This window comes from Microtus pennsylvanicus, chromosome 10, assembly GCF_037038515.1.
Source record: "Microtus pennsylvanicus isolate mMicPen1 chromosome 10, mMicPen1.hap1, whole genome shotgun sequence".
NCBI classification, from domain to species: Eukaryota; Metazoa; Chordata; class Mammalia; order Rodentia; family Cricetidae; genus Microtus; species Microtus pennsylvanicus.
Genome location: NC_134588.1, coordinates 55,264,221 through 55,278,362, shown reverse-complemented (window position 1 = coordinate 55,278,362; position 14,142 = coordinate 55,264,221). Strand labels below are relative to the sequence as shown.

The following is a 14,142-nucleotide window of genomic DNA, read 5'->3' as shown; positions in this document are numbered from 1 at the left end:
CATCCACTTCCTCTGGCTCCCCATTGTCTGTCCATACCACAGCAGGCAGTGTTAATAAGCATTTCAAATGCCTTGTGTTTTCTTTCTAACCGTGCCCTCTGTAGTCTACCGCATCACTGGGGTGAAAATAAAAGTCCATAAAATGGCTCTTCATCATCCAAGCCTGTCCCTATCTCCAGCCATATTGGCCTTCTCATACCTCAGCAAGCCCAGCATGCTTTATCATATCAAAGACGCCTTACTCAAATGAACCCTACTCCAAAATGTCCCACATTCTCTGGCGCCCCTGCCATTTTATTGTCTCTACCACCCTTATCATCTGGCATGCACACATTGCTGCTTTGGAACTTAATTAAATATTAACCTTGTGAGCCACGAGACTTTTCTTGTCCTCTATTAAGCCCTAGTTTCTTCAAGTAGATTTTGACGACGATTTACCAAATAATTAAGTAAATAAAGACATTCCCAAATCCATTTGTGGGACGCAGAGGTTTCCGATGATTCTGCACGCGTAGACTCTCCAAGTTCCAGGATAAAAGTGTCTTCAGGAGTCCAGGAGCTAATTGAAATCTAATTGAAAATCTCGTCAGCTTGGCCATCTTCTTGAAGGACATCAGTTAGGTCCCTGCCGAGACAGTAAGTAGGTGCCATCTAGTGGCAACAAAGGAAACCCCCGTTTGTGTTCCTCACATTTTGTCATTACATTCTTATTAATTTAACACTGACAATCTGACACAGTTCATCATGTATTATAAACATACTCGATCCTTTTTGCTTTCTTTGTCCCCGCAAACACCGAAAGACACCCTTCTTCTCAACCAACCCCTGTGTTCTTACGCTCTCCTTCCACACGCAGGTCTGGTGCAGTCAGCGTACTGCTGTGTTTCATGATTCCATCAGCTGTGTCGTAGCCAGACGACAGTGCTTTTCAAATCATTTTTATTTACTTAAAATTTATTGTGGTATAAAGTAACAGGAAATAGGTGGTTTTTGTGTTTGTGTGTGTGTGTGTGTGTGTGTGTGTGGGCATGTATGTGTGTGAATGGAAAAGCCTGCTTTTATTTTTTTCCCTCCCTTTCTCCCCCTCACCTTCTACCCGCTCCCATGGTCCCCATGCTCCCAATTTACTTAGAAGATCTTCTCTTTTTCTACTTCCCGTGAAGCTTAGATCCGTGTATATCTCTCTTAGGGTCCTCATTGTTGTCTAGGTTCTCTGAGATTGTAAATTGTAGGCTGCATTTTCTTAGCTTTATGTCTAAAAGCCACTTATGAGTGAATAATTTTGTAATTGTCTTTCTGGGTCTGGGTTACCTCACTCAATATAATATTTTCTAGATCCATCCATTTGCCTGAAAATTTCAAGATGTCATTAAATTTTTTCTCCATTGTGTAGTACCACATTTTCCTTATCCATTCTTCAGTTAAGGGGCACCTAGGTTGTTTCCAGGTTCTGGCTTTGACAAACAATGCTGCTGTGAACACAGTTGAATACATGGCCTTGTGGTATGATTGAGTATCTTTGGATATATACCCAAAAGTGGTATTGCTGGGTCTTGAGGTAGGTTGTTTCCTAATTTTCTGAGAAATTGCCACACTGATATCCAAAGGATCTGGACCAGTTGGCACTCCCACCAGCAATGCAGTAGTGTTCCCTTTTACCCCAATCCTCTCCAGCATAAGTTGTCATCATTGTTTTTGATCTTTGACAGTTTTATAGGTGTAAGATAGAATCTCAGAGTTGTTTTGATTTGCATTTCTCTGATGGCTAAGGATGTTGAGATTTCCTTAGGTGTCTTTCAGTCACTTTAAATTCCTCTGTTGAGAGTTCTTTGTTTAGATAGGTCTGTATCCCATTTTGTATTGGATTATTTGTTCTTTTGATGTCCAATTTCTTGAGTTCTCTATGTTTTGGAGATCAGTCCTTTGTCTGATGTGGGGTTGGTGAAGATCTTTTCCCATTCTGTAGGCTGCTGTTTTGTCTTGTTGACCATGCCCTTTGATTTACAGAAGCTTTTCAGTTTCAGGAAGTCCCATTTATTAATTGTTGTTCTCAGTGTCTGTGCTATTGGGGTTATATTTAGGAAGTACTCTCCTTTGCCAGTGTGTTCACGTGTACTTCCCACTTTCTCTTCTTTGAGGTTCAGTGTGGTTGGCTTTATGTTGAGGTCTTTGATCCATTTGGACTTGAGTTTTGTGCATGAAGATAGATATGGATCTATTTTCATTCTTCTACATGTTGATATCCAGTTATGCAGGCACCATTTGTTGAATATGCTTTCTTTTTTCTCCTTTATATTTTTGTTTCTTTGTCAAAAATCAGGTGTTCGTAGGTGTGCGGATTAATATCAGAGTTTTCAATTTGGTTCCATTAATCCTTCTATCTGTTTTTATGCCAATACCAGGCTGTTTTCGGTACTGTAGCTCTGTAGTAGGGTTTGAAGTCAGGGACTGTGATGCCTCCAGAAGTTCCTATATTGTAGAGGATTGTTTTGGCTGTCCTGGATTTTTTGCCTTTTCATATGAAGTTGAGTATTGTTTTTTCGAGGTCTGTAATGAATTTTGGTGAAATTTTGATGGTCATTGTATTGAATTTGTATATCGCTTTTTGATAAGATTGCCATTTTTTTTTACTATGCTAATTCTACCTACCCAAGAGCATGGGAGATCTTTCCATTTTCTGGTGTTTTCTTCAATTTCTTTCTTCAAAGATATAAAGTTCTTGTCATACAAGTCTTCCATTTGTTTGGTTAGAGTTACTCCAAAATATTTTATGCTATTTGTGGCTAGTGGGAAGGGTGATACTTCTCTGATTTCTTTCTCAGCCCATTGATCATCTGTGTAAAGGAAGGCTACTGATTTTTTTCGAGTTAATCTTGTATCCTGCTACATTACTGAAGGTATTTATGAGTTGCAGAAGTTCTTTGGTAGAAGTTCTGGGGTTGCTTATGTAAACTATCATATCATCAGCAAATAGTGAGGTTCTGACTTCTTCTTTTCCGATCTGTATCCCCTTGATCTCCTTTTGTTGTCTTATTGCTCTACATAGAACCTCAGGAACTATATTGAATAAATATGGAGAGAGTGGACAAACTTGTCTTGCTCCTGGTTTTAGTGAGATTGCTTTGAGTTCTCTCCATTTAGTTTGATATTGGCTGTTGGCTTGTTGTATATTGCCTTTATTATGTTTAGGTATGTTCCTTGTATCCCTGCTTTCTTCAAGACCCTTATCATGAAGGGATGCTGTGTTTTGTCGAAGACTTTTTCAGCATCTAATGAGATAATCATGTGGTTTTTTTTCTTCAGTTTGTTTTTATGGTGGTTTATATTGACAGACTTTCATATGTTGAATCATCCCTGTATCTCTGGGGTAAAGCCTTCTGGTCATGGTGGATGACTTTCTGATCTGTTCTTGGATTCAGTTTGCCAGTATTTTATTGAGCATTTTTGCATCAATGTTCATGAGTGAGTTTGGTCTGTAATTGTCTTTCTTAGTAATGTCTTTGTGTGGTTTGGGTATCAGGATAATTGTAGCCTCATAAAAAGATGATGTTTCTGTTCTTTCTGTTTCCATTGTGTGGAATAATTTGAGGAGTATTGGTATTAGTTTTTCTTTGAAAGTCTTTTAGAATTTTGTGATGAAACCATCTGGTCATGGGCTTTCTTTTGTTTGGGAGACTTTTGATGACTGTTTCTATTTCTTTAGCAGTTATAGGTCTATTTAATTTGCTTAACTGGTCTTAATTTAATTTTAATAAGTGTTATTTATCCAGAAAATTCTCCATTTTTTTTTAAGTTTTCCAATTTTGTGGAGAACAGGTTTTCTAAATATGACCTAACGATTCTCTGGATTTCCTCCATGGAAGACAGTGCTTTTTAAGAACTTCCCAGGCCTCCAGCTCTTACGGACTTTCCTCCCTGATTTCTGTGACATGCCCTCGGTCTTACAGGTGTGAGATAGTTTTCCCATTTAGGGCCAAACACTCATCCAGCCATTTATTCTCTGCATGTGACCAGTTATCCTGCTCAAGTTTATTAACAGGTGAGAATGTGGCCGCATCAGAGAAGCTATGAACTTTCTGACAATAGTAATTGAGATAGCTGCCAGTCCTTGGGTCCATCTTCAGTGGACCATATTCACCTGGAAATAAGCAGTTGTATTTCTTTTTAATTCACTTCCTTCCCACTTCTCCACTGTGTTTGGGGATCAAATTCAGGGCCCTGCCTTGCTCAACATCCATACACATCACTGAGCTAGATCCTGAGCCCTTTCTAATAATATTAATTTTTTTATTCTTTTGATCTGATTACTTTTTTTCCCTGTACATTGGCCTTATACTTACTTTTGAACCCTCACATTCTGGCTAGTTGAATGGATAATAAAATGAAGGACCCATCTTCTGGTGAATTATATTATGAAACCAAAGGTAGGTGGTAGAGTAAAACTATAGGAAAAACAGGCCAGATATTGAAGTGATCTCTCTACGGCAGACCCCTGAAGTCTGATGAACTAATATTGTGTGTACAGCAGCTTCAAAAGAATGGGCCACCAGAGTTTGCTCAATATATCGCAAAGAATGGCACTGGTTGTTGTATGGAGAACCTAAGAAGAAGGAAGAAACTGTCTGTGTATCTTGATAGGAAAGACAGCAATTCCGCTAGTCTGTGACTGTCACTTAAACGTTTGGAAAGCTAGGTCATTTCAGAACATTGGTGCCTTGAAGCAGAACTCCAGTCTGCTTCAGGAGTCTTTGTCCTTTTCATTCCCATTGCTGGGTGGAGCTAGAAGATGCTTGGCTGCTGGCAGAAGACTGGAGCAGTGGTCAGAGAAGCAAGGGCAGGTGACAGGATTCTCAGGAAGGCGGTGACCTCCGAATGTGGACACTCAGATTAATTCCTGGTCTTTTCGTTTGCTAGACCATTGTTTATGCAGCACTAGAAGGCAATGGTGGAAGCAATGGAATAAGATAAGGAAGTTGATATTCTGTCAGCATAAAGAGTTATTTTTCCTATTAAAATTGATTTTTCAACCCTCAAATAAGAGGTCAAATATTTAGTTCGCCATCAGTGAATGGGTCCAAGCAGAAATTTCTGCCAGGGGTTTGGTGTTAATTAAGATTCAGATTTCTTTCTTCTTCCTGTATGGCATGAAATTCTTCCCACTCTTAAGTACTCTGTTTCTACTCCACCTTCAGCCCTTTCCCACTTCTCCATCTCTGCATGTCCTAGCATTTAGAGTGTGGACAACACCTCCTCCACCAAGCCTGTGTTAACTTGGTGGTGTAATCTGTGCTCCTCAAATCATCGCTAAGGTGCTGATGAAGAGGAGCCGCGCTCTAAAACAATACATCCCTTGGCTGTGGCTGATTTTCTTGGGTGAATTTTCAATGTCTTTGGCTAGGAATTTGGAAAGACTGCTGGTCCTTGCCTCACTATCCATTGGGACCAAGGTGCTCATCCTTACTGTATGTTTGATGGAGCAGTTCTTCAGTTTGGAGAAATCAAAATGTCTGCCAAAAATTGTTTGCTAGTATGACTACTGTAAAGTTTTGTTTTCATAGATATCTCTAGAAGTGGGCATCTAATTTGATAGTGTAGCAGCTAGGCGGTAGTGGTATGCCTCTTCTAACTCAAGTACTTAGGAGGCCAAGGCAGTAGTTTGAGACCAGTCTGGGCTACATAGCAAATTCCAGACCAGCCGGGACTATATAGCCAGACATTGCCTCAATACATAAATAAATAAATAAATAAATAAATACAGAAACAAAGACAAAATGCCAATCAACCAATTAACCAAACAATTTCTCCACTTTTTTGTTATTTTATAGTTATTTTAAGATTCTTTCTTCTGCCTATATAGTAATTTTTAAATGCAGGCAAATAGTTTTGATCTAATACTTTATCTCTTTTTTTCTTGAGAAAATTTCTACTTATGCAAGTTTATATGATATTTTGAATAGTTTGTTGCTAAATCTAAAACCCTGCATTTAAAAAGAGTTAAGCAAATACTCTTTCCAAGTTCCCTAGCTTCTGAAGATGTGCTTGCATGGCAGAGCGTTCCATCTTAACAAGGTGGTGATGCTGAAAAAGGAGAAGAGTGCAGTGTTAGTAGGTGGGTGTGTGCATACCCCAGACCTACAGTCTTTAATACCGGGGTACCTTTTTTTGTTTGTTTTATCATTTGGTAGGCTTGTTGGCTTAAAGACATTTCTAGAACTTAATTCTTATCTGAAACATAGAAAATTTGATATTTTTAGAGAATCATCAGTATTAGAATTGCTAAGTTGTTTTGATATCTGAGGAACAACATTGGTAATTTGATTTATTCTTACATAAGATATTGGTTCCTTGATGTAATCCTAACATAAGTGTATGAATTTCTTTGTTTTTTGTTTGTTTTAGAATATGCTGAGTTTCTGCATTGCAAAGGAAAAAAATTTACAGATTTTGATGAAGTTCGCCATGAGATTGAAGCAGAAACAGACCGAGTGACAGGAATGAATAAGGGTATTTCCCCTATACCCATCAACCTACGAGTCTACTCTCCACACGGTAAGTATAATGTTTAAATTTGAATTATTCTCCTCAAAAAATTTTCCCTAGAAAAATTCCCATTCATTATAGGACATGCAAACAGTTTGGGCCTCTGGGCTGTTTGGGTCTTGGAACCTCTGGTACAATTCAAAGAGCTAAGACTATTTAGAGAGCAGCAGGAGGGGCCGATAACATCATAATTGACTTGGGAACTGAGAAAAATGCCTTTTAAAAATTTCTAAACTTTCAAAAATCAGAAGGTGGGCACATAAAAACTTACATTATTATTATTATTATTATTATTTTATTGTCTCTAGTCTTTGCCAAAAAATTTTAGAGGTATGTGGTTGAATCCTTCCCTGTTGATCTCCCTGTAGCCATTTTATATTTCTATTAATTTTACTCCTGAGGATCCAAGTGTGATTTTTATCCTTAGACAGTCATCATAAATTCCCATAGGGACTTGCCACCCTCATCTAGGAGATAGTAGTCGGGTTGGATTGGAAGCACCTTGCCACTGACTGCTGGTACAGCCGACTCACTCCACCCAAAGCTCCACAAATGGCTCACATCTTTCCTGTAGGCTAAGTGGCTAATCTTCTGCAAATAACATCTGATGCTTCTCAAGGGGAAGGGCAACTGTTACCCTGAGAATTTTTGTACCACTTGAAGGCGATGCACAAGACAGGCAGACAGCATATGCATGTATTGTTCGGTGTTTTAATTATAGCTGCTTCGTTATGACAGTGAGGGATGGCAGCTCTCTCAGCAAACTGCTAGGCATGTAAATCAATGCCTTCCAGATTATGTTAAGATGATCATTTGGCTTAGCTCAGTCATGTAAAAATAGAGAAAACGAGCAACCCCTTTTCGTATTCAATGCTTTTCCTTCTCCTCACTTGTGATGGAGTCATTCACATACACAGCACGTAAAGCTGAGCTAAGTGGCAGATGATGCAGTCACCTGGGTGTCTTTAGACAACCTTGTGGGTATGTTTTGGACTGAAGGTATCTGTAAGACTCTCCCATTCTTCCCCACGCAGTGTTAAATCTAACGCTTATCGACTTACCTGGAATAACGAAAGTGCCCGTGGGAGACCAGCCCCCAGATATTGAGCATCAGATCAGAGATATGATCATGCAGTTCATCACGAGGGAAAACTGTCTGGTCTTGGCTGTCACCCCAGCCAACACTGATCTTGCCAACTCGGATGCACTGAAGCTAGCTAAAGAAGTTGATCCTCAAGGTGAGTGTGTGGCCATTATGATGAGAAAGAATCATTGCAAGGTGGCAAGATCTTTGGCCGTGTTTATAGGTAGCCCAAACTCTAATGACTTAATATCATAAAATTCAACAAAGTCAATGTTGGTAAATATTTTATATTTCAGGTGCTGAAAGAAGAACAATTAGGGACTATAGCCAAATGCCACATGATTAAAAACGTCTTTAAATGAAATCCAAGAACATAGACACTTCCAAACCTCATTGAGTGCTTAGTTTTAAAGGTTAATAAAATAAATTTCTGCACTAGCAGAATTCCATTTACTTAGTTAATATAGGAGTTACTCAAATGTCACAATAAAAATACTTTCTATTATCTTTTGTTTACTATTTTTTGAAAATAGGAAAAGTTTAAAAAGCAAACATACATTATCCAGTCTGTATTTATTTGATATAAATAAATCAGGGACTTTTTTGTTATTTGTATGTCGGAATCCTGAAACATCTCTTCCTTCTGATGATGTTTTAATTTTCCCTTTCTCTGAGTTAAGAAATGACAACCTTTCTTCAAAGACCTTATTGGAATACCTTGGGGTGTGTGTGTGTGTGTGTGTGTGTGTGTGTGTGTGTGTGTAAAGAAATAAACAAAACCTCTCAGCTGTGTGCTCTCAGCACGGAAGTGTATGGTCCTCAACTCCAGTACTTCCAGCTTTTGTTATGATTAATTGCCCGTATTTATTTGTTCTCTTCATTTTTATTTTTTACTATTTCTTATTCTCTCCTTTCGAACTGTTTCTCTTATTTTAAAATTTTATTATTATTATTACTACAAATTTTCACCCCCTCCCCTCCTCCCATTTTTCTCCCCCTCCCCCCTCTTCCCTCCTCCTCCCTCTTCAGTCCAAAGAGCAGTCAGGGTTCCCTGCCCTGTGGGAAGTCCAAGGTCCCCCCCCCATCCAGGTCTAGGAAGGTGAGGATCCAAACAGATTAGGTTCCCACAAAGCCAGTACATAGAATAGAATCAAAACCCAGTGCCATTGTCCTTGGCTTCTCAGTCAGCCCTCCTTGTCAGCCATGTTCAGAGAGTTTGGTTTGATCACATGCTCCATCAGTCCCAGTCCAGCTGGCCTTGGTGAGTTCCCATTAGATCGGCCCCACCATCGCAGTGGGTGGGCACACCGCTCGCAGCCCTGACTTCCTTGCTCATGTTCTCTCTCCTTCTGCTCCTCATTTGGACCTTGGGAGCTCAGTCCAGTGCTCCAATGTGGGTCTCTGTCTTTATCTCCATCCATCGCCAGATGGATGCAAGATATTCATCAGTGTGGCTATAGGATAAGGCCAGTTCAGGTGCCCTCTTTTTAGCTGCTCAAGGAACAAGCTGGGTACATCTCCTTGGATACCTGGGAACCCCTCTAGAGTCCGAACTGTTTCTCTTTTAGCATCCACTTCTCAGTATTTTTGGTTTTACATATTTGCATGATTTAGCAACTAGATTCTAACCTCTAATTTTTCATTTATGCTAAAATTTTTGAAGTTCGAAGAGCACTTTCTTATTTTATGAATGTTATTTTTATATTTTACAGATAGCATCCTGCTCTTGGTTTCATGAGTACAATGATTAAGAATCTTAATTAGAACTTTTCAGATTCTTTTTTCATAATGCAATTAATCTCAGAGTGCAGTATTTCCTGGCTGCCTTGGTCTCTGTCTTGGATACTAGAGACCTCTGTCAAATCCATGATGGCTTTCTGTTTCTTGTTCACTGACGAGAGTGGAACCCCGAACATGTGCAGGATTGGAATCTGGTGGTTAGTAAGCTTGATGTGCAGCAACCGGGCTGTGTATTGGGCTGTTTTTGTTGGTAGAATTTTTGAGCTGCTAGAATTGATATTTTCTCTTGAGATGGTCTAAGGTAGGCCATATGCTCAATATATTTGAAGCTAAGAGGAAGAGTTGCCATGGCTGTGCTTTGCTTAGAAGAAGGCATTGTCAAACACTTCTGCCTGTCTACCAACCCTTCCATTCTTTCTGGATGATTCATGAGCCTTAGGGGAGTAATAAAATCAATTTTGTTAATGTTTGCCTTTTGACTGGAGTGCTTAATTCATTTAAATTCAGTATCATGACTCATAGCTTTGAATCTATATCTGTTATTTTGTCTTTTTATGCTATATCCTATGTCTCTGATGCTCTGATAATGTTTTCTTTGTGTCACACTCCAGATTCCAGTGTATCACTTCAGTTTCTTGTCATTCACTTACCTGATTTTGAAGTTATTTTCTTAGTGATTTCTCTTTGAATACTCTTAACACTAAATTATGGCAACTTTGTTTGGATCAATGTCACCTTAATTTTAACTGTACACTGAACTCTGCTGATTTTTGATAGCAATACTAGTCTTTTCTAGGCACTTCAGATGCTGTACATTACACACCTACCAAAATAAATATATAACTGTTCCTTTATAGGTGTCTTTCAAGTAAAATATGGAATAAAATGTTATAAATAAGCAACGAAACAAACTTATATTGGCTATCCTACTAGTAGTTATCCTTTCCATTTATTTAGCTATGAGGATTTGAGTTAGTATCTTCCCTAAGGACTAGAATGTACTGTGGAGGGTCTTCTAGTAAGAGATTTACTCTTTGTTCATTTGGGAGTGTCTCACTTTTTAAATTTGAAAGAGCATTCTCAGTTGACTTTTTTTTATTATTCCATAATTGTGATTTATCCCTAATTCTGCAGTCAAAACTCAGCTGTGCTTCTTCTAAGAGTCAATAAATGCAGTAGATATGTTATTTTCGCTATTTTTATGAAACTCTCTTCATCTCTGATAGGTGGCGCTGACTAGTTTAATGTCAGCATGGTACAATTGAAAGGAAGAAACCTCAGTTAACTGGGACAACTGGAGAATACAGTGTAAAATGTTACTTTCTGCCCTCCCTCATCCCCCCAGAATGAGTCTTCTGTGTGTGATGATCATTGCTGTGAACCATTTTTTTTCTGTTTTCATATTTTATCCAATCTGAGTCCATTTGTGAAGATGCCATGGAAAGTGTTATTCCCAGGGCTTTTTGTGCACAGACCACACTGTGCCAAAGCATGGATCTCTGCTGTGAATAAGAGAAATGAAATAAGAGCAAAGTTCGCCATTTTTTAAGAGTAGAGTGTTATCGATAAAAGGTGGCACACATAGACGGGGCACCAAAGTGTTGACGGCACTGTTCATAGCTCTTCATGGGATGTTGCACGTTCTTAGAAGTTCTTGATGTCACTCTAATTAGGAAGGAAAGTGCCGTTAATGAGAACAACGAAATGTCCAGCGTGTAATTACAAGAGCAGCCTGTGGATGGACGCTTCCGTAATGCCATGGTGATTCATGCCATTGCTTTTTTATTTAAAGAAATTTTATAATTAAATGCCTTTTTTTTTCTTTTTTTTTTTTTTGGTTTTTCAAGACAGGGTTTCTCTGTAGCTTTGGTGCCTGTCCTGGAACTAGCTCTTGTAGACCGACTGGCCTTGAACTCCCAGAGATCTGCCTGCCTCAGCCTCCCAAGTGCTGGGATCAAAGGTGTGCGCCACCACCGCCCGGCTTAAATGCCTTTTTCAAAAAAAAAAAAAAAGAATTTGCTTCCATTGGTTGTGTTTGTAGGCAAGACAGTAGGGCGTTTTCTTAATTAGTGACGGGGAAGACCCAACCCATTGTAGGTGGTGCCACCCCTAGGAGGGTGGTCCTGGATTCTGTAAGAAAACAGGCTGAGCAAGCCAGTAAGCAGCACTCCTCCATCGCCTCTGCATCAGCTCCTGCCTTCCTGTTCCTGCCCTGTTTGTTTGAATTCCTGCCTGACTTCCTTTGATGATGAATAGTGATGTGGACGCGTAAGCCAAATAAAGCCCTTTTCTCCCTAACTTGCCTTTGGTCATGGTGTTTCATCACAATGTTAGTAACCCTAACTAAGACATAGATTGATTTTATTATGTGTATAGTTACGGGTGTTAGTGGATTTGCTTGAAGTTTTCTGAGCCTCTTGGATGTGTAAATATATATTTTCCATTAACTTCTAGAAATCCCTTAGACATTTCTTCAACTATTCCCTGCACCTTTTCCTTCACTTTTGAGACTCCCTAATGTTACACATCTGTTGGTGATGTGTTTGAGAATGCCCATGGATCTCTGACCCTCTATCTTTCTCCATTCTTTCTCTCAGACTGGGAAGAAAAGTCTCAAGTGACCTATATTCATGTTTGGTGATTCTTTAGTCTATTCACATTTGCTATTTAATCTCTGTGATGATTTTTACTACAATTATTCAGAATTTTGATAATCAGAGTTTCTATTTGATTCCTCTTAAGTGGCCCCACTACCTATCACATAGGCAAAAACCAGGAATTGAATTTTTAATTTGTGCTTTTGGTTTTGCTTTCAGAGAGCCAGAAATCTGAGAAGGCAATGGATTAGCATCTAGAATATCTGCCTTCTATCTGGTCTTTAGATAGCAGGTCACATAGACAGAGGACTCACGGAAAGTCATTCCAAAGTTCAGTACCACCCCTCTGGTCAGGGGGCCGCTCACGCTTGCCTCTGCTCTTCACCCTGCTGGCTCTTTGCTTAGCCTGGTGTAGGTGGTGGTGGTGGGAGGTGATGGGAGAGTGATGGCGAGTCACAGACACCAAGTTCACTGAGTCTTGCATTTCTCCTTAGCCAGTCATTTGGATGATATCTAGGATGATGATTAACTTTTAGCAAACAAACCACTATTAGTGTTTGCACATAAATTACCTCCTAAAGAATGAAGTACAAACACATCCTTGTAATATTGGCTTTGCAGTACCCCTGTCACTGTGCCCTGTCCACACATTCTGCTGGAGGCTTAGATCAGTAGCAGAGAACTCGACCAGCATACATTAGGCCTTGGGTTCAACTCCCAGCTCCCCCCCTCTAGTAATATTTGGCAAAACATCTTATCACACTTTCTGTTAGCTCTCCAAATATGATTCCCTTTGTCCTTTGAATTTAAAGTAGTCTTCGTTAATATTAATGTCTGGATGTCTTCTGGGATAATTTCTATTAGCTGGTTATTTTCATGTGTATGAGTCATAATTTCTTCATGTATTTTTGTTGTAGAGGATGAGATGTTTGAGTAATGTAATTGGGCAGCACCGGGGGCAGATTCCAGCCCTTCTGCGCCCCGAGATTTTCATTGCAGATGTTCCTTGTTTGGTTAGTACTTTTCTGGACCAGCACTCTCTGCTGTATGCAGCCGCGCCAGGGCCGCTCAGTTTCTTTCACAGATGTCTAATGACTCTACAGCAGTTGCCTTATATCAGCCTATGTCCTGGCATTTGCCGGAGGCCACCCTGTATATGGCACCAGAGCTCCAAGTTTGCAGCCCCACCCCTTTCCCTTCACTTCCTGCGAATACAGAGCCCAGATAGGTGAAAATCCAGGGCTTTCTTATTTCTGTCTTGATTATGCTTTGTAGAGACATTTAAAAAGGATCCTTTGAACCCCCTTAGCCCAAACTGTGAGTTTTTGGTTATCTGCTTCTTTGCCCTACTTGTTCTACTGCCTGAAGCAGCTACCATGTTAAATAATTACCACTGATTGTTTTTGACAAACACTCCCTGGGGATAGAGGCCTTCCACACCAAGTAGGCTCCAAGTTAGGTTAAATCAGGAAAAGCTACAGGAATGTCAAATTTTAGAGAACTGTTCTACAGGTTAAATAATAACAATTGTTTTGGAATTGTATTTTTGTTACTTCTTGCCGCATCTGCCTTGTCCAGGCTCACCAAGATGCCAATTTTTACCCTGCTCATGAAGGTCTTGGTTTTCAAGATGAAAGCAAAGCAGGGGACTGAAGATGGCACCAGGGCAGAGTTTTTTTTTAAATATTAAGATTCATCTGTTTTTTCTGGGATAAATGTCCTTCAGATCATTGCAAGCCTGCCTTTAATTACCCAGCTTTGAAAAACTTGATTTTGGCATTTTTGGCAATGTTCTTAGTGCTTCAGGAAACATGGCCTTTGCAGAGGTATTGACGCCAGCATTCCAACAGACACCGTTCATTCTGCACACTCACAGTAGCCAGAAGCTTTGCATGCCTCTGGGTTCCATGGTGAGGACAGTCTAGCTGTGACATCTGTTTGCCTGTTGGCCCTCAGGGTTGATTTTTTGGCTGTGTAAGTGGTCATGCCATATATATCTTTTGTAAAAATTTGCTCTTGGCTAACTAAAAATATTGACTTATTTAGGCCGCAAGGGACTCTTCCTTATTCAAGGATATCTGAACTAGAATTATATCCACCAAGGCATAAAATTATACACTTTTTCTTTGGAGAGGTAGTCTATTTTAGACAGTTTTACTTTATACTAAATTAAGACCATTT

At 39.6% G+C, this 14,142-nt stretch overlaps 1 protein-coding gene across 5 annotated transcripts in view; it reads left to right on the top strand.

Annotated features, from left to right (window-relative positions):
* The window catches only part of Dnm3 (dynamin 3), a 471,739-nt gene that overhangs the window by 119,977 nt on the left and 337,620 nt on the right, over window positions 1-14,142 (top strand). For all 5 annotated transcript variants that reach the window (XM_075988409.1, XM_075988405.1, XM_075988406.1 and 2 more), the window contains exons 3-4: window positions 6,400-6,549; window positions 7,575-7,778. In XM_075988409.1, coding sequence (XP_075844524.1) covers window positions 6,400-6,549; window positions 7,575-7,778 — 354 coding nt within the window. The remainder of the gene's footprint in view (window positions 1-6,399; window positions 6,550-7,574; window positions 7,779-14,142) is intronic.